The 22,208-nt window shown below is 63.0% G+C and overlaps 2 protein-coding genes across 5 annotated transcripts; both read left to right on the forward strand.

Annotated features, from left to right (window-relative positions):
• The first annotated feature begins 2,517 nt into the window (after positions 1–2,517).
• Positions 2,518–3,636, forward strand: RPS15 (ribosomal protein S15). The gene is made up of 4 exons (XM_081826052.1): positions 2,518–2,609; positions 2,959–3,044; positions 3,171–3,405; positions 3,490–3,636. The coding sequence occupies exons 1-4, from the start codon at positions 2,607–2,609 to the stop codon at positions 3,601–3,603; spliced, it is 438 nt and encodes a 145-aa protein (XP_081682178.1). The 5' UTR covers positions 2,518–2,606; the 3' UTR covers positions 3,604–3,636.
• A 4,013-nt stretch (positions 3,637–7,649) lies between these two features.
• Positions 7,650–22,089, forward strand: APC2 (APC regulator of Wnt signaling pathway 2). 4 transcript variants are annotated; one of them, XM_081826125.1, is made up of 14 exons: positions 7,650–7,750; positions 13,675–13,833; positions 13,991–14,081; positions 14,196–14,376; positions 15,304–15,412; positions 15,489–15,605; positions 16,134–16,211; positions 16,378–16,476; positions 17,070–17,454; positions 17,838–17,933; positions 20,283–20,422; positions 20,889–20,966; positions 21,183–21,299; positions 21,607–22,087. In XM_081826125.1, the coding sequence occupies exons 1-14, from the start codon at positions 7,697–7,699 to the stop codon at positions 21,964–21,966; spliced, it is 2,064 nt and encodes a 687-aa protein (XP_081682251.1). In that variant the 5' UTR covers positions 7,650–7,696; the 3' UTR covers positions 21,967–22,087. The 4 variants fall into 4 exon arrangements, with proteins under 4 accessions (XP_081682251.1, XP_081682308.1, XP_081682366.1 ...); XM_081826182.1 differs by having other exon boundaries at positions 15,492–15,605; positions 21,607–22,086; XM_081826240.1 differs by lacking the exon at positions 7,650–7,750 and adding an exon at positions 10,902–11,019 and having other exon boundaries at positions 21,607–22,089.
• Positions 22,090–22,208: the final 119 nt, after the last annotated feature.

The raw sequence follows: 22,208 nt of genomic DNA on the forward strand, positions 1-22,208 counted from the left end.
ACAGGAAGCTGGGATCAGCTCCACATCGGGCTCCCTGCTCAGCGGAGAGTCTGCTTCTCCCTCTGCCGCCCCCCGCGCCCCCCGCTTGTGCGTGCTTGCACTGTCCTTCTCTCTGACAAATAAATCTTTAAAAAAAAAAAAAACTATTAAAAAAATGTAAAAAGAGGGGCACCTGGGTGGCTCAGTCGTTAAGCGTCTGCCTTCGGCTCGGGTCATGGTCCCGGGGTCCTGGGATGGAGCCCCGCATCGGGCTCCCTGCTTGCAGGGAACATGTTTCTCCCTCTCCCGCTCCCCCTGTTTGTGTTCCCTCTCTTGCTGTGTCTCTCTCTGTCAAATAAATAAAATCTTTAAAAAAACACACACACACAAACTCTGGTCCTGGGGCGCCTGGGTGGCTCAGTCGTTAAGCGTCTGCCTTCGGCTCAGGTCATGATCCCAGGGTCCTGGGATCGAGCCCCACATCGGGCTCCCTGCTCCGCGGGAAGCCTGCCTCTCCCTCTCCCACTCCCCTGCTTGTGTTCCCTCTCTCTCGCTGTGTCTCTCTCTGTCAAATAAATAAATAAAATCTTTAAAAAAAAAAAAAAAGTAAAAAGAACAGATTCATCCAAAATGCACCGGATGCCTCCAATGTACCAGCCTGAAATAAAGCAATGGACAGAACAGCCAGAAACCCCCATCCGCACCCACGGCCCAGCTCACGTTCTGGGGCAGGGAAGGTGGGTTTAGCTCGAAGGCCAAGAGAGGGGCGCCTCCCCTGCAGTGCTCACCCCGCCACCCAACAGCCCGGTTTACAGGAGGCACTTCGGGCCGGCGCCCTCCATCCCTACTGCATGTCATCACAGGGTGAAACCTTAGCTCCTTTCTTTTGTGAAATTAATTCTCTGCAAAATGAAGGTTCCTTGGCAAAAGGGCATTATGCAAACGAGGCAGGGATTTCCGGCCGGCCAGGGGCTCCTGGGACCACTACCTTACTCTGGTGAGCGCTGGCAAGCCCCTCGCGTCCCGAAGGACACATCCTGAGGCCCCCAGACCTGTGCTTGTTCTCCACCAGGGACAGGGATGGACGTCCCCTTCTTGGGTACAGTTTAACGGGCTCTAGCCACAGGATTGTGGAAACGGCTGAGGAGGCCGGGCTTCCTTGGAGACTTCCTGTTCCCTCCAGGCCAGCCCCAGCTCCCCACAAAGCTACGGGTCTCAGCCAAACCCCACCCAGCAATCTGGGGGAAGGGTCTGGAGGCTCAGGGGCTGCTGGTCCCACAGGCCCCGCACTCAGCTGGGTGGGGTGGAGGCACCTGCCTCATGCCTCCCCTCCCGCAGGCTCTTGGCATGCTCGCCCCGTCCAACGGGAACTCCCCTCCCGATGCCTCTTCCATCCCTGCCGTTCAGTGTGGTTACCCATATGCTCGGGGTTCCCACTGCCGTTTCACCTGTTTTCTGTATGCTGTGTATCTGTTTCTTGTTTCTGTATGCCTCTGTTGAGGTTTTTGCATTAAATGAGTATCTTCTAGTGTACCGTTTTAATTAATGATTTTTTTTTCGTACCATATATATGTTTGGTTTTTTATTGTGACAAAACATACATTAAGATTTGCCATCATAACCGTCTCTAAGTGCACAGCTCAGCGGCATGAAGCACACTCACACCGTCCTGCGACCGCCCCCACCCTCCGTCTCCAGAACGTTCCATCTCCCCACACGGAGACTCTGTCCCCACGAAGCACGGACTCCCCACCCCCTGCCCCAGCCCCGGCTCCCACCCTCTCCTCTGTCTCTGTGGACGGGACTCCTCTGGGGACCTCCTGGGAGTGGGGTCCTGCGGGATGTGTCCTTCTGGGTCTGGCTCCTCTCGCTGAGCCCGGTATCCCCAAGGTCCCTCCACGTCGTGGCAGGTGCCGGGGTCCCTTCCTTCCTGAGGCTGGAGCGTGTTCCCGCGTGGGGACGGACCGCGCCGTGTGTACCCCTCATCTGTGGGTGGACACTGGGGTGCTTCCCCCTTCGGGCCGCGTGACCCATGCGGCTGTGCGCAGGTGAATCTGTTCGAGTTCCTTGGGGCGACAGCCCTACCGCCTTGTTCCCTGTGTGCTGTCAACGTTAGACCCGCACACGTGTTACAGAAACCTAGCAGTGCACGGCGGTACGTGACTTCGGGTGCTGAAGGCTGGCCGGTCCCCATCAGGGGCGCCTTCTCGGAGCACCCTGCAGAGCCCGCGTTCGGCCCGCCGGCCCCCCGGCTTTTCCTCCTTGCTCCGGACTGACCGCCGCCCCCAATGGAGCGCCAGCTCCCCCGCGGCGCTGGGCCTGAACCCGCACACCTATGCTGGAATAGGGTTGCAGGAATATGAGGTTCCGAAAGGGGCAGCGACGTGTCCCACGTCCCCCAAACACGAGGCGGCCGGCCCCAGCCCCGGGGGTCGGAGCCCCGCAGAACGGCGGCGGTTGCTTCAGTCTGCGCAGCCTGCGCTCGGTCCTCCGGCCAGCAGAGGGCGCGCTCCTCCGCCCAGAAAGCGGAAGTGCGTGCGCGCGGACGGCCGAGGGGCGGGGCGCGCGGGGACCGTGTGATAACTGCGCAGGCGCGGGGAGGCGGTCCTTTCTGGAGGGCTGACGAGATGGTGAGTGCCGGGGGTTGGTGCGACTGTTCCCGGCCGATCCGACGCCATCCGCCGCCTGACCGCGCCGTGAGGGCCGGGGTCAGGCCGCTCGGCTGCGGCAGCCTCCTCCAAGCGTCCGGGGCCGCCGGATTATGGGGGCGCGGGGTGGGCCTGGCTGGTGTCGGGATGACGCGGGGCGGGGAAGGCCCGTGCTCGCTGGCACGTCCCCGCCGAGCCCCAGCAGCCCGGAGCCGCGTGTGTGTGCCCCGGCCGGAGGCGGCGGGGGCCCGGGCCGGGTGAGCCCCGCGGCCGCGGCGGCTGGGGGGCAGGTCCTCGGGCCCCGCACTGACGCGCGCCCCGGCCCGCGCAGGCGGAGGTGGAGCAGAAGAAGAAGCGCACGTTCCGCAAGTTCACGTACCGCGGCGTGGACCTGGACCAGCTGCTGGACATGTCCTAGTGAGGGGCGGCCGGGGCCGGGGGAGGGGGCCGCGGGCCGGCGGGGCGAGGGCCGGGGGAGGGGGCCGCGGGCCGCGGCGGGGGTCCGTCCCGGCTCAGGCCGCCCGCGCTCGCCCCTGTCCGCAGCGAGCAGCTGATGCAGCTGTACAGCGCGCGGCAGCGGCGCCGGCTGAACCGCGGGCTGCGCAGGAAGCAGCACTCGCTGCTCAAGCGCCTGCGCAAGGCCAAGAAGGAGGCGCCGCCGATGGAGAAGCCCGAGGTGGTGAAGACGCACCTGCGGGACATGATCATCCTGCCGGAGATGGTGGGCAGCATGGTGGGGGTCTACAACGGCAAGACCTTCAACCAGGTGGAAATCAAGGTTCGTGCGGGGCTGGCCTGGCGGGGGGCGGGGATCCTGTCCACTGACGTCACCTGACGCCCTGCCCTGCTCGCCCCCTCGCAGCCCGAGATGATCGGCCACTACCTGGGCGAGTTCTCCATCACCTACAAGCCCGTGAAGCACGGCAGGCCGGGCATCGGGGCCACGCACTCGTCCCGCTTCATTCCCCTCAAGTAGCCCGTCTGCCCAATAAAGGCACAGACTGGTCTAGTCCGGAGTCCAAGCGTTTCTTCCTTCCTGGTGTCCGCCACCTGGGGCCTCGGGTCCTACGAGACTTGTGCCAGCCGTGGCCCTGGTTTCCTGCTGTGGGCACGCATTGTTGGCACCCTGAGACAAGCCCAGGGTCCTGTGCCGTCTTGTGCTCTAGCGTCTCACTTTCCAGCCCCAGACCCTCGTGGGGAGCTGCCATGCCCTTCTGGGGCTCCTCCTCCTCCCACGTTCTCCATCACGGGGGGTGGTTTCCACAGCTGAAGCGAATGATTGGCAGGAGCCTCTGCACACCTCGAGCCTCTGCCCTCCCTCCAGCTGCACACACCTACCCCGTCCCTCGCCGTGCCGTCTTGAGTCCCCTGGGTCTCCCATGGTGTCCCGGGGTGAGCTCACCCAGTACCCCCTTAGGATTTGATGCAAGGTCTCAACCCTGCTCCCTAAAGTGTTTCTGCTCCAATTTGTCTCCTTCACGACGGAGAAGATCTGCAGGCCGCGGGGGGCAGAAGCCTCTGTGGACCGGGTGTAACTGTCCAGGCGGCGCTTCCTGTGACTCTGACCGACGTATGTGGGGGGGTTGGCGAGGTGGTATCCTGATTGTGGCCTGAGTAAGCTGGCGTGGGGACAGCAGGGAGGCGTGAAGTGAGGTGCCTACTGTGCGTCTAGCAGCGGTAAGGTGGCTGCACCTCCGGAGGGGAGGCCAGGGAGCGGAGGCAGTGGAATGAAAAGGAGCCTCCTGCCTTTCCCTACTCCCCCCAGTGATGACTGCTGTGCCCTCCGGCTGCTCTTTTTCTGGACTCTATCTCCGGGTTGCAGCATAATGGGCTCACACTGTTACCTCGAGTTGCAGTGAGTTGAGTTAGAAAGCTGGGGCTGTTGTGTTTGTAATTTGTAGCAGAAGGCAGAGCAGGGCAGGCTCTGACAGGATGGCACATGCTTCTCGTGGCTCGGCGAGAGGAACCGTAGTGTGGAGACCAGACGGCCCGCAAGTGTAGCTGCAGCCTGTCCGCCACTCTTCCCTGGGAGCCCGCGCTCTTAAAAAGCCCCGGGAGAGCACAGTACTGCGAGAAATAGGGCCGAGTATCTGAACTGGCAGAATCAAAACATTTGGCCTCAACTTCGTTTCTAAAGCCCCCACAGAAGCCGTGTGGACATGGTTGGTTCCAGGCCTGGCGGGAAGGGTGGCCGGGGAAGGCCGTGTGGGCTGGTAGGAGGGGCCGGGGGTCCTCTGACCGTCCCCGGACCCTGGTCTGACTGCGGAGAGGTGGACCAGAAACTCCCAGCCCGCGCTGCGGATTTGGCGGGTGTGAGATGGGACACGGGCAGGCCAGCGCTTCGTGGTCTTGAGGCCTTTGTCAGAGCTGCTGCCTGCAGAGACTGGTGGACCCCATGCACACAGCCGTCCCTGGGAGCTGCAGAGGCCTCTGCGTGACCTCAGACTCACCTGGCCCAGGGGAAGGTGAGGGCTCCCTGTGGTCTCAGTTGTCTTGTCTTTGGAGGTTTTGCTAGTTTCAGGGGTAGAATTTCATGATTCATCCGTTGTATACAACACTCAGTGCTTGTTCCATTATGTGCCCTCCTTAGTGCCCATCACCCAGTGACCCCCTCCCACACCCCCCTAACCGCCCCCCCCCCCCAGCAACCCTGTTCCTAGAATTAAGTGTCTCTTACGGTTTTCTTCCCTGTTTTCATCTTTATTTTTGGAATTTTTAAAATTAGGGTTTGTTGTTTTGTCAGAGCACAAGCAGGGGGAGTGGCAGGGAGAGGGAGAAGCAGGCTCCCTGCCCAGCGGGACTCGATCCCGGGACCCTGGGATCATGACCTGAGCTGAAGGCAGACGCTTCACCGGCTGAGCCACGCAAGTGCCCCTTTTTGGAATTTTCATAATTGAATAGAAGAAACATTTTCTACATAAGCTTGGCAAGGGGGAGAAGAATGCCCAGGGTGAATGTGTGCCTTCACTGGAAAGTGCTTTTTGATCCTGAGCATGAAAAGCCATACAACTGGACAGTTCTTAGGCCGCTGGGCCCATGTGCGGGATAAAAGGCACGTGCAGACAAGTGTCTGAGGTCCTCCTCTTGAGGGGCATGGGAATAATGGCAGTGAATGCCAGCTGGGGGTTGGTGCCCGCTCAGCTCGAGGCAGTGGGCAGCCCTGGGACTGAAGGGCCCACCATCCACGCTTTCACGCCACTGGCCTGCACCAAATCCACTGGACCTTTGTCTAACAGTTTCTTGTGTTGTATAAAAACAAGCAGGACCCTCCCTATGACAGCAGCATTGGTGTCTCCCACCTTCAGGGCCTTTAACCCTCACTGGAAGCTTCCAGCATGGCCACCACAGGCCACCTTAGTGGGCTCAGGGTGGGAGTGGTCAGTGGTTATACCGTTGTTAATTTTAATGCAGTTTAAATTTACATTAACCAATTAGGTATGATTGGGGGACAATGCCTGTTGGTGCTCCAAGCGGAAGGAACGGAGTCCTACTGAGACCTACACCCCAGCCATCAGGTGGCACTCTAGGTGCCCGGCTGTGGGGTAGGATCCTGCGTCATCTGCTGGCTTTAGGCCCAGGCTCTGCCTTCAGGCCTCCCAGCTCCATTCCTGCCTTTGTGCCCTCTGAGTCTGATCCTCCGGTCCAGCTGCACTGGGCTGCAGCCCCCACACCCAGAGTTGACTCTCCCAACCTGCCTGCCATCCCCACTACCTCAGTCAGAGGCAGCTCTCACCCTGGGGCTCTGCCTGGACACCCCGCCTAGCTGGCCAGCTGCTTTGGAAGCCTGTCCTGCATCTGGCCCCTTCTCTACCTTCTCACCTGTTCATCAATTTGAAATAAGTAGAACAGCACCCGGAGTCCTCGAGTGTCCCACCAGACCCTGCTGGCCTGCATCCACCCCCTCCCCCTGCTGGTCCTCACTTCCCAGCCTTTGCATGGGCTGTGCCCTCTGCCTGAGTACCCTACCACTGATTCAGGGCACCTGCTTGCAGAGGCCAAGGGAGCGCCCTTCTCTTCTTGCTGCTTGTTTGCGTTTCCGGGACTTACCACAGTTCCTAATAACGCTCCTCCGGGACTCCCCTCTACCTCCCACCCTCATCCCTCCTGGACCAGCACAGTGCCCTCCGCCCTGTTCTCCCCGCTGCCGTCAGGGGGCGCCGGTGAGCACCGAGTCGGGCCGGTCCCTGCTCAGCCCGCAGCCCTGCAGGGCTCCCAGGTCCCTCGAGTAAGGGCCCAAGGCCTTCCACGTCCACGGGACCCTGCGCGACCCCTCCCCCACACACCTCGTCCCCGCCTGCCTCCTCCGTTTGCGCTGGCTGTTCCTTGTGCCGGGACGCTCTTCGTCGGGTCTGTCAAGTGCCCTTCCCCGCAGCCTTCCACGCCCTCACCTCCCTGCTGTTTTCCGCGCTCACCGGCAGCCAACTTACTGTCATTCCCTCTCCTCCCAGTGTGTCCGTTTCCCTCGAGCAGGGTTTTGACTGTTGCACACAGCAGGTGCTCGATGGATACTGCTTAAATGACTTCAGTGGATGTCTGTCTACGTGTAGTGTGGGCCAACAAGCCCCCTCCGTACCCAGCGCCCAGCTCAGAGTCCGGCAAACAGGAGGCGCGCGGCAAATGTTCGCTGAATGGCCAATGGCCTGAGCGCGCAGCCCGAGCCTGGTTGCTGCGGGCCCACTGTCCCAGCGGGCAGCCGACTGCGGCCGCAGGGCGGCGCCTCCCTCCATCCTTCCGAAGCTCCATTCTCCTTGGGACCCCTCGCGCTCCGGGTTCCCAGCCCCCCGGTGAGCCCCTCCCCGCTCTTCCTCCGCCCCCACCCCTCTCCAGTCTCCCACCTTCCTCTTCCGAGTCCTCAGTCCCGCGAGACTCCCGCCCCCCCTCCGGCGAAGCCCCGCAGACCCGCTCGTTGGTCGCCCCCCCTGCCCAGGAGTCCCCGCCCCGGCCCCGCGGAGCGGGCCCTCCCCGCAGTCCCTCCGCGCAGGCGCAGGGAGTCTCGGACGTGCCTCCCCCCCCCCTTACCCGAGCGGCCGAGGGCGGGGCGCGGGCTGGTCCGGGGCGGCCGCGGCTCCATGGGGCTCTTGGGGCTGCTGAGCCTGCTGCACTCGGCCTTCTTCGGGGACCAGGTAGGGCGTGGGGGGCGCTCCGATACGCGCACGAGGCTTGACGGGTCTGGGGTCTCGCGCAGTTGCCGCGGAGACCGTTGCCAGGGAAACTGCTTCAGGCTGCTCGCCTGGCTGGGAGCCCCTCCCCCGCGTCGCAGCGAATTCCCCACCCCGGGTCTGCGCAAGCGCGGCCTCGCCGGGCCCAGCTCCAGGTCTCCGAGGGAGACCCCCCACCCGACCCCTCCCCACTGCGCGCACACAGAGAGCAGCTGGGGCGGGGGGACTGCGACGGGGGACCGTCCTGCAGAGGGTCCGTCCCGTACAAGGCGGGTAGGGGCCGGGCCACGCCCTGCACCTTTTACTGCCTCAGTTTCCCCTCTGGGCTCCCAGCGTAGGGCCGACTCCCGACATTCACCGACGCTGAGGTTCATAGTGTGCATCCCACCGGGCCCGAGCTCTTTGCCGGCCTCTGTAATCGTTCTGAACCCTGCGGCTCTAACATCCCCAATTTAAGAGGAAACTGAGGCTGGGGGCGCAGCGAGGAGGCCAAGGTCACGTCTTCAGCAGGGCTGGGGCCTGAGCGCCGGGCGGAGGCGTCAGCAGAGGACCGGGCCTGGAGGCCGATGGGGAGCTGTCCGCGGTGCTGACAGGACGCTCGCTCGCCCCCTTCCCGCCCGGGGAAACTGAGGCCCAGAATCCTGTCAGGCGCCCCACCGCGGATCGGGTTTCGGGGGCACGGCCCCACCAATCCCCCATCTCCAGTGGCAGTCCTTCCACACCCGTCAGGGCCCTAGTCCGCGCTCCATCTCTGGTCGTATGACAACCTGGTGCCTTCCTGCTTCCTTCTGCCCCACCCCAGCTCTGAGTGGGGGGGGACACCTCAGGTTCTACCCCCAGCCCCTAGCATAGCGGAGGGTCAGTGGAAAAGGGCGGGGCATCAAGTGGGGATTGACACTGAGGTCAGGCTCAGAAGACTCAAAGACCCTCTGTGAGTGACCGTGTTGTGTGCTGGCCAGACGCTGGGATGGGGGTGGGGGCGGGGGGAAGGGGCGGTCTCAGGGTGAGGGTGGGGATGAGCGAGCCGCATGATTCAACTTTCCTCTTGAGAGCCCAGCAGCGGTAGGGAGCACAGAGGGTCCCAGGGAGGGTACCTGGGAAGGGTCCCCCATTAGGCCTGGGTACTGTACACTGGGGGGTCTCTTTCATTCCCCCAAGACTGGGACTGGGGTCCTGGGGTGCTGTGGGGTTTCCCAAGTCTCTGTGGTTCTCGAATTTCCAGTGATGCCTGAATGTGTGGCTCAAGAATTCAGAGGGTCAGGGACTTTCGAGGAGGAGGAGGGACAGGGGTGTCAGAGATATGATGTTCCAGAGTCTTGGGGACAAGGGCATCTTGCCTTGGGGTCTCAGTCCCATGTGCCCTCAGCCTTCCAGGCCCCAGGGCTGGTGAGGCTCATGAGTTAACTCCAGCAGGGTGCTTTCTGGCTTAAGCCTTAGTGTCCTCATATGTATGAGGGCAAGGCTGGCCATTAGACCACTCTAAGATTATGCCTGAGAGGGGCCTGGGGAGCAGTGACCTCTGAGACTGGGTGGGGGAGGTAAGATGTAGTTCTCTGCAGGCAAGGATTCTCCAACCCACCTCCCAGCCAACAAAACAGGAAACTGAGGCCAGAGAGAGATAGGCCCAAGGTCATGCAGGGGAATCAAGGTACAGCTAAAGCTGGGGCCCTGGGCTCTGTCCTTTCCCCACCCCCATTCCAGCTTTGCCCATTCTGTCCTTGCTCTTTGTGGTCAGTTCAGCCCATGACTCCTCCAGGAGACTGCCCCTGCTCTAAACCCCTCATAACGACCTGATCCAGCCCCACCAGAAACCCACATCCCCTGAGAGGGCTTTGATCTCAGCTCCAGAAACTGCACATGCTGTTCTGCCCAGCCTGGAATGCTGTTCCCCTCCTTGCCTCCATGGCCAACTCTTATTCATCCTGAAGAGGCCAAGCACCCATGTCCCTTTCTCTTTGCAGCCTTCCCAGCTTCCAGAAAGATCCCCCTTGCCCATTGCACCCCGTCCTCAAGCCCCACGGGTTGGGGACTGCTGTGTCTGGCTCTGGAGGCTCCTCTGAGGGCCCCCAGCACTGCTAGCCCAGGACGGGCACACGGGACCTCCTGCAGTAAACCCAACAGAAAACAGTGTAGTCCCCGTGCCCTTGGCTGCCCGTCCCGTCGTTCCTTGCACCAGCCCTAAGTGAGGCTGCAGCCACCTCCCCATCTTACCGAGGGGGAAACAGGTTCTCGAGGCAAACGATTTGCCCTGGCCTCCCAGCCAGGAAAGACAGAGGCAGGCCCCCTAAACCCCGTCTCCTGCCCAGAGCCTCCTTCGTCCTTCGGGCGTGCATGTGTCTGGGCAGTAAGGCCTGGCCGCAGCTGGGACCCCAGGTCCCGCCTCCTCTGCCTCCCCTTCTGTGAGGGTGAAATAGGAGCGTGATGAGAGACAGAGACACAGGGAAACAGAGATTGAAAGAGACCGAGTGATATGGGGGTGGACAGGAGTCATGGCAGATGCCCACGGAGAAGCTCTGCCAGGGAGACAGTGAGAAATGCCAGGGTCCCAAGTGCTTCGCAGCATGCCCGCCCATCCCCCATGCTCAACCCTTCACGCCAGCCATGACCCTCCCTGGTGGCAGGAGCTGGGGGGTGGGGGGTCCAGCCTGGATCCTCAGCCCTGCCCCGCCCTCACCCATCTGCACAAGGCCTGGCTGGATCCGTGGGGAGGGGCTGGCCTGGCTCCTGCCCCCCACCCGCCAAATTCTGATGTAACATCCAAGACTGGATGTTTTACTCTCAAATTCTCCGGATCAAGCCGCGGGAGGTTCTTAAGACTCTGGAGCGGGGAGGGGGGGGAGCGGGGGGCACGGGGTCCTAGACCTCGGGGCGCCCCCGTCCCTTGGAGGGGGCTCACCCCCCCTTCTCTGCACACGCAGTCCCTGAACCCGCCCGGAGGCACTACGTCCCGCGGCCGCCGCTGGTCCCCGCCCTCGGGCCGCCATTGGCTGTTGCCATGGCACCAGTCCGTCTTCCCGCGCCGCCATTGGCCGCGGGGCCTGCATCCCGCATCCCGCATCCTCCCCCGCTCGCTCGCGGTGGTCTCGCCCAGCTCCAGGAGCGGCGGCGCCGCCTGGCCAGGCCGGGACCGGGCTTTGTCCGCCCCAGAGCCCTCTGCCTGCGCCGCCGAGACCCCGGAGCCCCGGAGCCCACGCCCCGCGGCGCCCCCGACAGCCCAGCCCGAGTGAGATAAAGTAAGCGGCGCGCTTCCCTGGGTGGAGGGCAGGGGGCGCGTCCTCCGCCTCTGCTGGGGGCCTCCATCCCCTCCTCTGCTTCACCTGTCAGCACGCACTCCGGAGCCTCCGTTCCTCCAGGGTGGAGCCGGAAAGGAAACTGAGAGCCAGGGAGGGGGCCCCTGCATCGCTGCTGCTACCCCCACGCACACACCCACTCACGGGGTTCAACCCTCTGGTGGCCCCCAGTCTGCAGGCAGGCCTGCTGTGTGCTTCGGGGATAGCGCTACACCTCCCTGGACAACCATTTCCCTCTCTGTAAAGTGGGGTTTGCATAGAAGGAAGGGGAAGGAAGGGCCTCTTTGGGCCAAATCTATGCCATCCTCCCCTGAAATTCGGCCACTCACTGCTCAATCAGACCAACCCCCCAGCTATTGGTGCTTTCCCTTCTGCAGTGGAGAGCTCCCAAGGAGGCTCCTGGGAGTCCCCTGGCGCAACCTGGGGTTGAGGGGCAGGCAGGAGGGCTTCCTGGGAAGCTGCACCTTGAGGGATGGCAGGAATCGGGAAGGGTGCTCCAGGTGGAAAACTGCACATGCAGGGGCCTGGCTGAAGAGCACTGCTGTGTGGCTGCAGGTGGATGTGGAGGAACCAGGTCTTATCTTGAGGGCATTGGGGAGCCATGGGAAGTATTGGAGCAGGGGAGGGATGGAGTCCAACCAGTGACTTTCAGAGCTTCCTTCTGGCTGTGCATGAGGAGTGGACTGTGGGAAGCCAGCGAAGCTGCGCTGATGGGAGGGGTGTGGGGAGCTGGGGGAGAGAGGGTCCAGCTGGGCAAAGTTTGAGGGGCTGGTGGGAGCGTGGAGCTGGGGACTTGGGCTGGAATGAGGGGGGAGTCTGGTGGGTGGCCCTGCTGCCAAGCTCAGGCCGATGAAGATGCAGGGGGAGTGAAGGTATCCCAGGCTCAGCCTGGAACATCCACGAAGACACCCATGAGGGGAACGGGGGGTGGGAGGCAGCCCTGGGTGGGGCTCAGGGAGGGGGCTGAGGCTGGTTGAGGGACTGGGAGGGGTGTGCAGGAGGTGACGTGCCTCACCCAGTGCTTTCTGGCGGGGCACAGCCTGGGAGCCTCAGCCAGGACACAGCTCCAGTCCAGGGATCCAGCCACAACCCCAGGCATGACTCCCAGCTCTGGGACCCCTGACAGAGCCATGGGTGGGATCACTATTGGGGTGGGAGGCGAAGGCTGTGGTGCCCAGGCAGCTGGCCTTCCCTACCTGACACACTGTCTCCCATTCTGACTGTCCCACCCGCCCTGTGACTTCTGGTTTGTTCCATGACCACTCCCATGCCTGACCTTCTCATCAGCCTGCAGGATGGGGCCGGCACACTGAGTTCTTCTCATGGCTCAGATGGGCAAACCGAGGCCAGAAAGCACCGCCTGGACTCCTGAGTACTTCCAGTGCTGGCTTCCTGTCATGCTTCGTGTGGCCCCCTGGCCTCACTTCCTCCCTCTGAGCACAGCCTAATGGTGGTCCCTGAGGCTCAGGACTGTGACCAGGAAGTCAGATGACAGGGCCAGGCATACAGTAGGGCCTCCAATGGGTTAGGATGGCCTGACCCCATCTCCCCACCCTTATGCCAGGCCCAACGTGCCCTTGGTGACTCCAGGGTGGGTGGGGTGGGGAGGGTTCTGTGGGTAGGAGCAGACGGATGACAGTGAATGAGCAAGTGAGTGAATGCATGTGTCCAGGTGAGGGGGGCAGTAAGCACCTCCCTGTGGGCAAGGGAGAGCTGGCTGATTTGGGGAGGGGGCTCCTAGGAAGGAGGTGGAGGAGAGGATGGGCTGCCATTGGTGGGCCTCAGACAAAGGCGGAGGGAGGGGGCGAGTGCTGATGGGAAGGGAACAAAGAGGGAAGGGGGGCGGGGAGGTGGGACAGCTCTGGGGAAGGCCTAGCCAAGAGAGGCGGGGCTGGCTGGACAGAGGGTGGAGGCTGGGCCAGAGTGAGAAAGGACCGCCACACACAAAGGGGTGGCCGTGGCAGAGCCCAGGAGATGGGGCATGGGGCAGCCGGGGCCGCAGGGGCTGGGAGAGGGCTGACCGGAGGGGGGCCGGGCCAGGCAGGTAGCTGCTCTGGCTTCAGCTGCTGGTGGGGGTGGGGTGGGGGCGGGGCATCTGATCTTAGCCCCCCAGGGTGACTGTGACGGGCTTGAGTCTGTCTGTCCGGCTGTCCAGCTGTGGGGGTCCCACCGTCAGCCTGGCCATTGCTCTCTGAGCTGCTTTTTGTTGGCAGGCACAGCATTTTTATTGTCCCTCGGTTGTGCCAGCGGGTGGTCTGCCCAGGCCCTCTGGGCAGCTGCGTTTCTGTGGGTCAGGGCCTGGGCTGTCAGCATGTGTGTCTGGGAGCCCGGCAGTGAGGACGGCCATGCATTTGTGTCTGCTGGCCAGCGGCACGTTTGGGCCGTGTGTCTCGACGTCCATCCCATGGCTCTGCCCACATCTGTCACCATCTGTCTCTCCACTGGCCATGCCGCATGTGTCCGGGGCCAGGCCTGCAGCGGTCCACACCAGGCATTCCTGCTGGGACTCACCCCAGGACTGGATGGGAGGGCTGGGACTTCGATCAGGGGCCAGCCCTCCCTAGGCCCTTGGGTGAACCTTCTGACCTGTGGCCCCAGGCGCTGCAGGAGCTGAAGATGGCGAGCTCCGTGGCACCCTACGAGCAGCTGGTGCGGCAGGTGGAGGCCCTGAAGGCCGAGAACAGTCACCTGAGGCAGGAGCTGCAAGACAATTCCAGCCACCTGTCCAAGCTAGAGACGGAGACATCCGGCATGAAGGTGCGGGTGGGGCTGGGGCTGCAGTTACAGGCACAAACACCAGGAGGTTGGACCTAGAGGCTGGCCGGCCCGGCTGGGGCATCTCAGGGTGGGGGTGGCCCCGGGCAGCCCAGGCAGTGGGCTTATGCTGGTGGTGCTCTTTCCCGCCCCCCCTTAGGAGGTCCTGAAGCACTTACAGGGCAAGCTGGAACAGGAGGCCGGAGTGCTGGTGTCCTTGGGGCAGACCGAGGTCCTGGAGCAGCTGAAAGGTGAGGGCCCTGCCTGGGGGCCCCCTCTGCACGCTGGGGCAATCTCCAGCTTGCCCCCAGAGGGAGGGGCAGGAAGCAGCGCTGACCTCGCCCTCTCCCTCCATGCCCATACAGCCCTGCAGATGGACATGACCAGCCTGTACAAACTCAAGTCCCAGTCCCCAGCCCTAGGCCCCGAGCCCACTGCGCGGACCCCCGAAGAAAGTCCCGTCCACGGCTCTGGGCCCTCTAAGGACAGCTCTGGGGAGCTGAGCCGGGCTACCATCCGGCTGCTGGAGGAACTGGACCGGGAACGGTGAGAGACCCCGGGCGGCGGGAAGCCCCGCCCTCAGCCAGCCCCGCCCCCGCTACCCGGGTCCCTGACTGGCCCACCGGCATGCGTCCCACCCGCCTCCTGAGTCGACCCTGCCCACACTCGCTGCTTGTGGCGTGTCTTCCCCCTTTCCGGGTCCAGTGGACTCTGGAGGACAAAGGAGGGGGCGTTCCTCGCAAAGAGGGAGGCTCCCGGGAGATACGCTCAGGGGTCCCCAGTATGCAGGCTTCACCAGGGACAGGGCTGTGTCCATTGCCAGGGTCAGGACTGGAGCCAGAAGGTTTCAAGGCAGCCTTTGTGGAGAGAGGGGCTGTGGCCCAGGAAACCCGGGCCCGTGGCCAGCAGAGGAAAGCGGGGCCCAGGCGCCCAGCTCCGCTCAGCTGGGTTGTGTGAGGTCAGATGGGGCAGTTCAGGAGCGGCTTGGAGTCCTGTCCGCGCTGTGCTGTGGGACCTCAAGCGAGTCTCCTAACCCCTACCAGCCTCAGACTTCTGCCCTGTAATTATATGGAACATAGGCAAAATTATTTAAAGTCAGTAAGTTTTTATTTAAAGGAAAAAAAAAAAAGACACAGAGCCTAACCTTGGAGCTCTGTACAATGGGAACAGCAGTGTCTCCCCACAGGGTTGTTCAGAGCGAGACTTGGGCCTGGAGCAACCTGAGCCTGACTTGGTCTTTGCAGGCTAGAGGGAGATTAGCAAGTGCGGGAGAGGTGTTGGGGGCAGAACAGCCCCCTCAGAGCATTTCTCTGGGGACCAGAACTTATAAAGGAATTGCTTCTCTCCTTTGAATTGATTTTCTGCCCCCCACCCCAGTCCCTGAAACAAGTGATTACACATCAAGGCAAACACCGCATGCACGACGGCCCCCCCTCTGCGAGCTGCGCCCACCGACTCGCCCCCCCCCCCCAGGTGCTTCCTGTTGAACGAGATCGAGAAGGAGGAGAAGGAGAAGCTCTGGTATTACTCACAGCTGCAGGGCCTGTCCAAGCGCCTGGACGAGCTCCCGCACGTGGAGACGGTGAGCGGCCGGCGGGGGCCGGGGGTGGGGGGGGCTCGGGCCCGGACGCGCCCTCACCGCGGCCCGCGCCCCCCAGCAGTTCTCGATGCAGATGGACCTGATCCGGCAGCAGCTGGAGTTCGAGGCCCAGCACATCCGCTCGCTGATGGAGGAGCGCTTCGGCACCTCGGACGAGATGGTGCAGCGGGCGCAGGTGAGGCGGTAGGCGGGGCCGGGCGCGGAGCGGGTGCGGGCCCGGCGGGCAGGGACTGCCGTAGGCGGGGTCTAGCTCAGGGGGCGGAGCCAGAGCTAGAGCCCTTTGTGGGGTGGGGGGCGGAGGGGGCTAAGGGCAGAGCCGGGCCCAGAGGGCAAAGTCCGAGAAAGGTGGGGGCAGGGGGCGGACACTGGGCGGAACCGAATGTGAGCGAGCCCCGGGCCTCGGTCAGTGGACGGGACGAGATCAGGGAGTGGGCGGGGCCAAATGAGGGAGTGGGTGGAGTCAGTCTGGGTTGGGGTTGGACCATGGGTGGGGCCGGGATGTGGGCAGAGTCAGGTAACAGGGCGGGGTTTAGAGCGGGTGGGGCCGCATAGAGGAATAGGATGGATCAGAGCCAGGGGAGGGGCCAGGGCAGAGTCAGACGTCAAAGTGTGGTTTGGGCAGTGGGTGGGGTCATAGCAGGGAGTGGGCGGAGCCAGAGCCGGGGCGGGGTCAGCCCCAGCGTGCACCTTTCTCTGGGCTCAGATCCGCGCTTCGCGTCTGGAGCAAATCGATCAGGAACTGCTGTCCGCGCAGGACCGCGTGCAACAGACCGAGCCCCAGGTACTGGGATGGGTGGAGCCAGGGCCCTGGGGTGGTGACGGGTCCAGGCAGGGCCCTGCCCGGGGTGCAGGAATGGGCCCGTAGCCCCCACCCACATCGTCTTGGTCTGGGCGCCTTGTGGGGTGCTCCCCAGTCGAACCCCCCGGGCCTGGCGTTCTCCGCACAGGCCCTGCTGGCGGTGAAGTCAGTGCCGGTGGATGAGGACCCAGAGCCTGAGGTCCCCACGCACCCTGAGGATGGCGTCCCTCAGCCGGGCAACAGCAAGGTGAGGGGGTATCCAGGTTTGTTGGGGGCCAGGCGGGTGGGTTGAGGCGCGAGGGGTGTGGGTGGCCAGCCGGGTTGAGGTGCATGGTGAGATGGGTCCCTCCCGCGTCTCTGTCAGATGTGGGGGACCCGCCCTCCTCCGTCTCATAAAGTGTCCCCAGGTGTGGAAGGGCGAGCCTGGGTGGGGTGTGTGCTGAGACCGGCAGGGCCAGCATGTGGTCTCAGGCCGGTAAGGTGGGTGGGGGATAGCGGTCCTATGGGTGTGGGGGGGGGGACACTCTAGCCTTAGACATAGGAGGGACTCCCACCCACAGGAGTACCCAGTGAGGGACGACAGGGTGGGCATTTGGCCCTCCAAAACTGGGGGCACTCAGTGCTGGCTGACGCCTCCCATCCACCTCGCCAGGTGTGTGCGCTGGCCCCCGGGAGGATGCAGGGCGAGGGGTTCGGGCTGAGCAAGCGATTCTCCTGGGCTGGGGTCACAGGACTCTCACTGTGTTTGGGCCGCTCACCGGGGGTGCGGGGCTGCCCCTGGCTGGGGCCGGGTGAGCTGGGCGGGGTTCCCCACCTTGACTCCATCCCCTGCCCGCCTAGGTGGAGGTGGTCTTCTGGTTGCTGTCCATGCTGGCGACGCGCGACCAGGAGGACACGGCCCGCACCCTGCTGGCGATGTCCAGCTCGCCGGAGAGCTGCGTGGCTATGCGCCGCTCGGGGTGCCTGCCGCTGCTGCTGCAGATCCTGCACGGCGCCGAGGCTGGCGCTGGGGGTCGGAACGGGAGCCCCGGGGCGCCGGGAGCCAAGGATGCGCGCATGCGCGCCAACGCGGCGCTGCACAACATTGTCTTCTCGCAGCCGGACCAGGGCCTGGCGCGCAAGGAGATGCGCGTCCTGCACGTGCTGGAGCAGATCCGGGCCTACTGTGAGACGTGCTGGGACTGGCTGCAGGCCAGGGACGGCGCCGAAGGCGGCAACGGCGCCGGTGAGCACGTGGGGGCCGCCTGTGCGCCAGCCGAGGCCTTCTGGGGACTTTGGCTAAGTTCCGGGGAACCCTTGCAAGCGGGGTGCAGTTTGAGACTCCTCGTTTTTACAGCTCATTACAAATACATGACCAAAACCCTGCCAAAATGTACTTAGCACAGGCACTGCGTCATCCCTCTCTGCAATCCCGGGGGTGGGCAGCACCCTCTGTCCTGGCTTTGGACGGGTGTGGTAAGGCCGCCCTGCTCTGGGAGGGCCCCCCATGTGCTCCGCGGGCGGCGGTTTGAAAAGCTCCGGGGTCCCTGCAGGCCTGTGGGGTGAAGGCAGGGAGGGGCAGGGACCCACCAGGAGTGCGAGGGCTCTGACCTGCCCTGTGGCCCACAGCCCCGGTGCCCATTGAGCCTCAGATCTGCCAGGCCACCTGCGCCGTGATGAAGCTGTCCTTTGATGAGGAATACCGCCGTGCCATGAACGAGCTGGGTGAGTGCCCCCTCCCTCCTCCATGACTACACACCGCCTCCCAACTGGCGGGGGGGGGGGGGGCTGCTGGCCCCCATTCCACCCAGGGCCGGCTTTTAGCCACCAAGGTGCTGGGGCTCAGAGAACAGAGAGGTGACTTTGCTGAGGAAACCAAGAGTAAAGGTGAAAGACCCAATAGCAAGGCTCAAACATCACATCCATATGCTCAATTTCACTGTCGTGATTACAAAATGAGATACGCTTCTCACCCAGCAGGTGGTCAAAACGCCCAAAGGGTAGACCCCGTTCCTGTGGTTGGCTGTGTGCAAGTGGGTGCTTGCAGCCCTGGCGGGGGCACCCGAGTGCAGGCGCGCTGGAGGGGCATTTGGCTCCAGCAGATACTTTATGAATGTGCGCACTTTTGAGGACCGCCCCCCCCCCAGCTAGGAATTTACCCTCTGGAGGAAGCAAGCCACCCAGATAAAACCCCAAATCTGGAGACCGCATGTGCCCAGTAGCTAGGAGGCGGTCGCAGGCAGCGGCGTCTTACCTCCCCTTTGAAGCTCTCCTGTGGTGGGGGGAGAGGAGGAGGTGGTTCGGTCCGCTTTGTGCACGATACGCCTGCACACACGTGCCCCAGAACGCAGTCTAAACCCAGGAGGATCGAGTGCCCCTGGGCTGCGCTTCCCGCCAGCCGGTGCGAGGCCGCCACGGGGAATTTCTGTTGGCACCGTATCCCCCTCTGACCTTGAACACCTGGACTATGGACACACAGAATTTCATATGAAACTGGTTCTCAAAGTGTGGCCCAGGACCCCTGAGGGTTCCTGAGGCCCTTCTAAGAGGTCCCCAAGGTCGCAGTTCTTTTGATAAGGACACAAGATGTGATTTGCATCTCCCACCCTGGTCTTCTCTTGGGCGTTTTCCAGATGCTCCTACTCTGAGGACCACCGGGCTGTATGTTCTGGGGTTTAAAAAGGCTTCCTTTTAATTTCCAGCAGGGTGCGTATGCCCAGCTCTCACCCACAGGAACAGAGTCTCTTTGGGGGTCCTCGAAAACGTTTGGAGGATACAGGGGTCCCAAGGGCAAAACACTTGCATGCCATGTCCGCCAGGACCCCCTAGCCAGGTGGTCCCACCCACAGCTGAGTTCACAGCACTGTCTGCCTGTTCTTGTTCGTGTCCTTCCTGTGGGTTTCCAGCAGCGGGGTTTCCACGTTCAGGAGCGTGAAAGGCCTTGGAAGCGTCCCCTGAAATAGCTTATAATTATGTACTAAAATTTTTAGGGGTGCCCGGCTGGCTCAGTCAGTAGTGTGTGACTCTTAACCTGAGGGTCGTGAGTTCAAGCCCCACGTTGGGTGTAGAGCTTACAAAGAAATTAAATTGTGGTAGAATGTACATAAGATTTGCCATCATAACCGTCTCTAAGCGCACAGCTCAGCGGCATGAAGCACACTCACTCCGTCCTGCGACCACCCCCACCCTCCGTCTCCAGAACGTTCCATCTCCATAAACTGAGACTCTGTCCCCACGAAGCACGGACTCCCCACCCCCTGCCCCAGCCCCGGCTCCCACCCTCTCCTCTCTGTCTGTGTGGACGGGACTCCTCCGGGGACCTCCTGGGAGTGGGGTCCTGCGGGATGTGTCCTTCCGGGTCTGGCTTATTTCACACAAACACCCTCAAGCAGAAAGTCTTCGGGGTCCACCCATGCGGTAGCAGGTATCAGAGCGTCCCGCCTTTTCGCGGCTGAGGAATGTTGCATTGTGGACGGACACACTGTGTCCACCTTTCGGCCGCTGTGAGCCATGCTGATTGAACATGTGGCAGGTGTACTTTGGAAGTTTTTAGATGCGTGCTCCTAACTTCCTGCCCCAGGGACGCGGGCATTGCCCACATCATCGTTGCGATGGGGAGATGGTGGAGATGGGGCTTCTCACGCTTGTGTTGCTGCTGCATTCCCTTCTCTCCATACTGACCATTTCCCCCGATTCGTTTTCCCCCACAGTAGCTCCTGAGCACGGGCCATCCACAACCTGCCCTCCGTGGCTCGTGGTCCGGAGGGAATTCTCATGTGGGATGTTGGGGGACTTCCCTGAGAAAGTGACTTGAGCTGGGAGTAGAGACAGGAACCTGGGCAAATAGCAGGGAAGAGCATTCCGGGCAGAGGGACAGCCGTGCAAAGGCCCGGGAGCTGGCAAGGAGCCCTGGAGGCTGGGGAGGGGGACCTGAGCAGGGCAGGTGTGGGTGGGAGGGAGCAGAGAGCATCTGAGGCCAGGAAGAAGGCAGGTGGGTGGTTTGGGGTGCCCGGCAGTGTGCAGGGCCCCCCACCTGTCCGCAGCCGCGCCAAGCCCCTCCCCGCACCCCCATAGGTGGGCTGCAGGCCGTAGCGGACTTGCTGCAGGTTGACTACGAGATGCACAAGATGACGCGGGACCCGCTCAACCTCGCCCTACGCCGATACGCTGGCATGACCCTCACCAACCTCACCTTTGGGGATGTCGCCAACAAGGTGCCTGGGGCCGGCCAGAGGGCGGGCAGGGTCAGCGCTGTCCCGGTTCGAGCCTCCCTCTCCCCAGCCTCAAAACAGCCCTGAGAGGTGGGGACAGTTGTCCCCAACTTATAGGTGGGTAGACTGAGGCTCAGAGGGCTGGTGGGGCCCAGAAGGCTGGTGTCTGGATGCGATCTGCCAGGCCACCATCCTGTCGGCTGCTCTGGGGCCAACGCTGCCGAGAATGGGGCCTCTGGACCAGGGGGCTGGGTGTCCATGCTGGTCTGGGCCTCAGTTACCTCGACGGAGCAACAGGGTGACGGCTGTCCCTCCCCTGCAACACTCGGCAGTGGGGGACCAGGGGGCTGGGCTCTAGCACACAGTAGGTGCTCAGTGAGCAGAGGAGGGAGCCTGGAGGTGGGGGTGGTCTGCTTCATGCCCCCTGCCCCGCCTGGCATGACAGGACTTCCCTCTCTCACACCAACAGGCCACGCTGTGTGCCCGCCGGGGCTGCATGGAGGCCATTGTGGCCCAGCTGGCTTCTGAGAGCGAAGAGCTCCACCAGGTACCTGGCTGGCGTGGGCCGTGGCGCCAGGAGCGCCCTGCAGGGTGTCCCACTGCCTGAGGCCTTTCTGCCAGCAAGGCGCCCTCTCCCCTGGGTATGGTGGGTCTCCAGTGAGGGGCGTCCCCTCCCATCTGTCCCCAGCCCCGCCTGATGCAGGGGTGGAGGATGGGAGCCTGGGCCCTAGGTCCACCTTGCCCCTTCTCTGCCCCGGCCCAGGTGGTGTCCAGCATCCTGCGCAACCTGTCCTGGCGGGCCGACATCAACAGCAAGAAGGTGCTGAGGGAGGTCGGCAGCATGACTGCTCTGATGCAGTGTGTTCTGCGAGCCTCCAAGGTGGGTGCCAGCTGGAGCTGGGGCTGGGGGCGGGAGGGGCTCACCCCGGCCGCAGGAAGAGGGAGCGGCCAGGGCTGTTCAGTGCCAGCCACAGGGCAGGGAGACCTGCAGGAGGGGGTGAGTTCCCCATCTCTGGGGGAAATCAAGTCAAACAGTGCACCGCGTAGCAGGTGGTCCACACCTGGGGCTTCCAACCCTGCATCTCAAGGTCCTTTGGGTGCCTTTCCTCCCAGCCCTTTGTGCACATGTTGACGGGGAGGGCGGCGTGGGTGGGGCTGACCCCCTCCTTCCCCCGCTCTGTGTCCAGGAGTCTACCCTGAAGAGCGTGCTCAGCGCCCTGTGGAACCTGTCAGCACACAGCACTGAGAACAAGGCGGCCATCTGTCAGGTGGACGGCGCGCTGGGCTTCCTGGTGAGCACGCTGACCTACAAGTGCCAGAGCAACTCCCTGGCCATCATCGAGAGCGGCGGCGGCATCCTGCGCAATGTGTCCAGCCTCATCGCCACCCGCGAGGACTACAGGTCAGCCCCTCCCAGCCCGCGGCCACCAGGGGCGCGAGGAGGGGGTGGAGCGCGGGCACTGCGGGGAGGTGGACGCCGGGGCGCAGTTTGGGATTGGGAGGGCAGAGCCCACTCTGCTGCGAACCGAGAACAAGCTCTGTGCTGAGAACGGGCCGTCCCGACTGGTCCCTAGGGACTAAATTTTTTAGCATAAGTGTGTCCCAAACCTTGTGTGGGGTATACTTATACTAAATTTTATTTATTTTTTTTAAAGATTTTTTAATTTATTTGAGAGAGAAAATGAGATAGAGAGCATGAGAGGGGGGAGGGTCAGAGGGAGAAGCAGACTCCCTGCCGAGCAGGGAGCCCGACGCAGGACTCGATCCAGGGACTCCAGGATCATGACCT

This window comes from Leptonychotes weddellii, chromosome 1 (assembly GCF_054177405.1).
Source record: "Leptonychotes weddellii isolate Sample4059 chromosome 1, ASM5417740v2, whole genome shotgun sequence".
Classification (NCBI taxonomy): domain Eukaryota; kingdom Metazoa; phylum Chordata; class Mammalia; order Carnivora; family Phocidae; genus Leptonychotes; species Leptonychotes weddellii.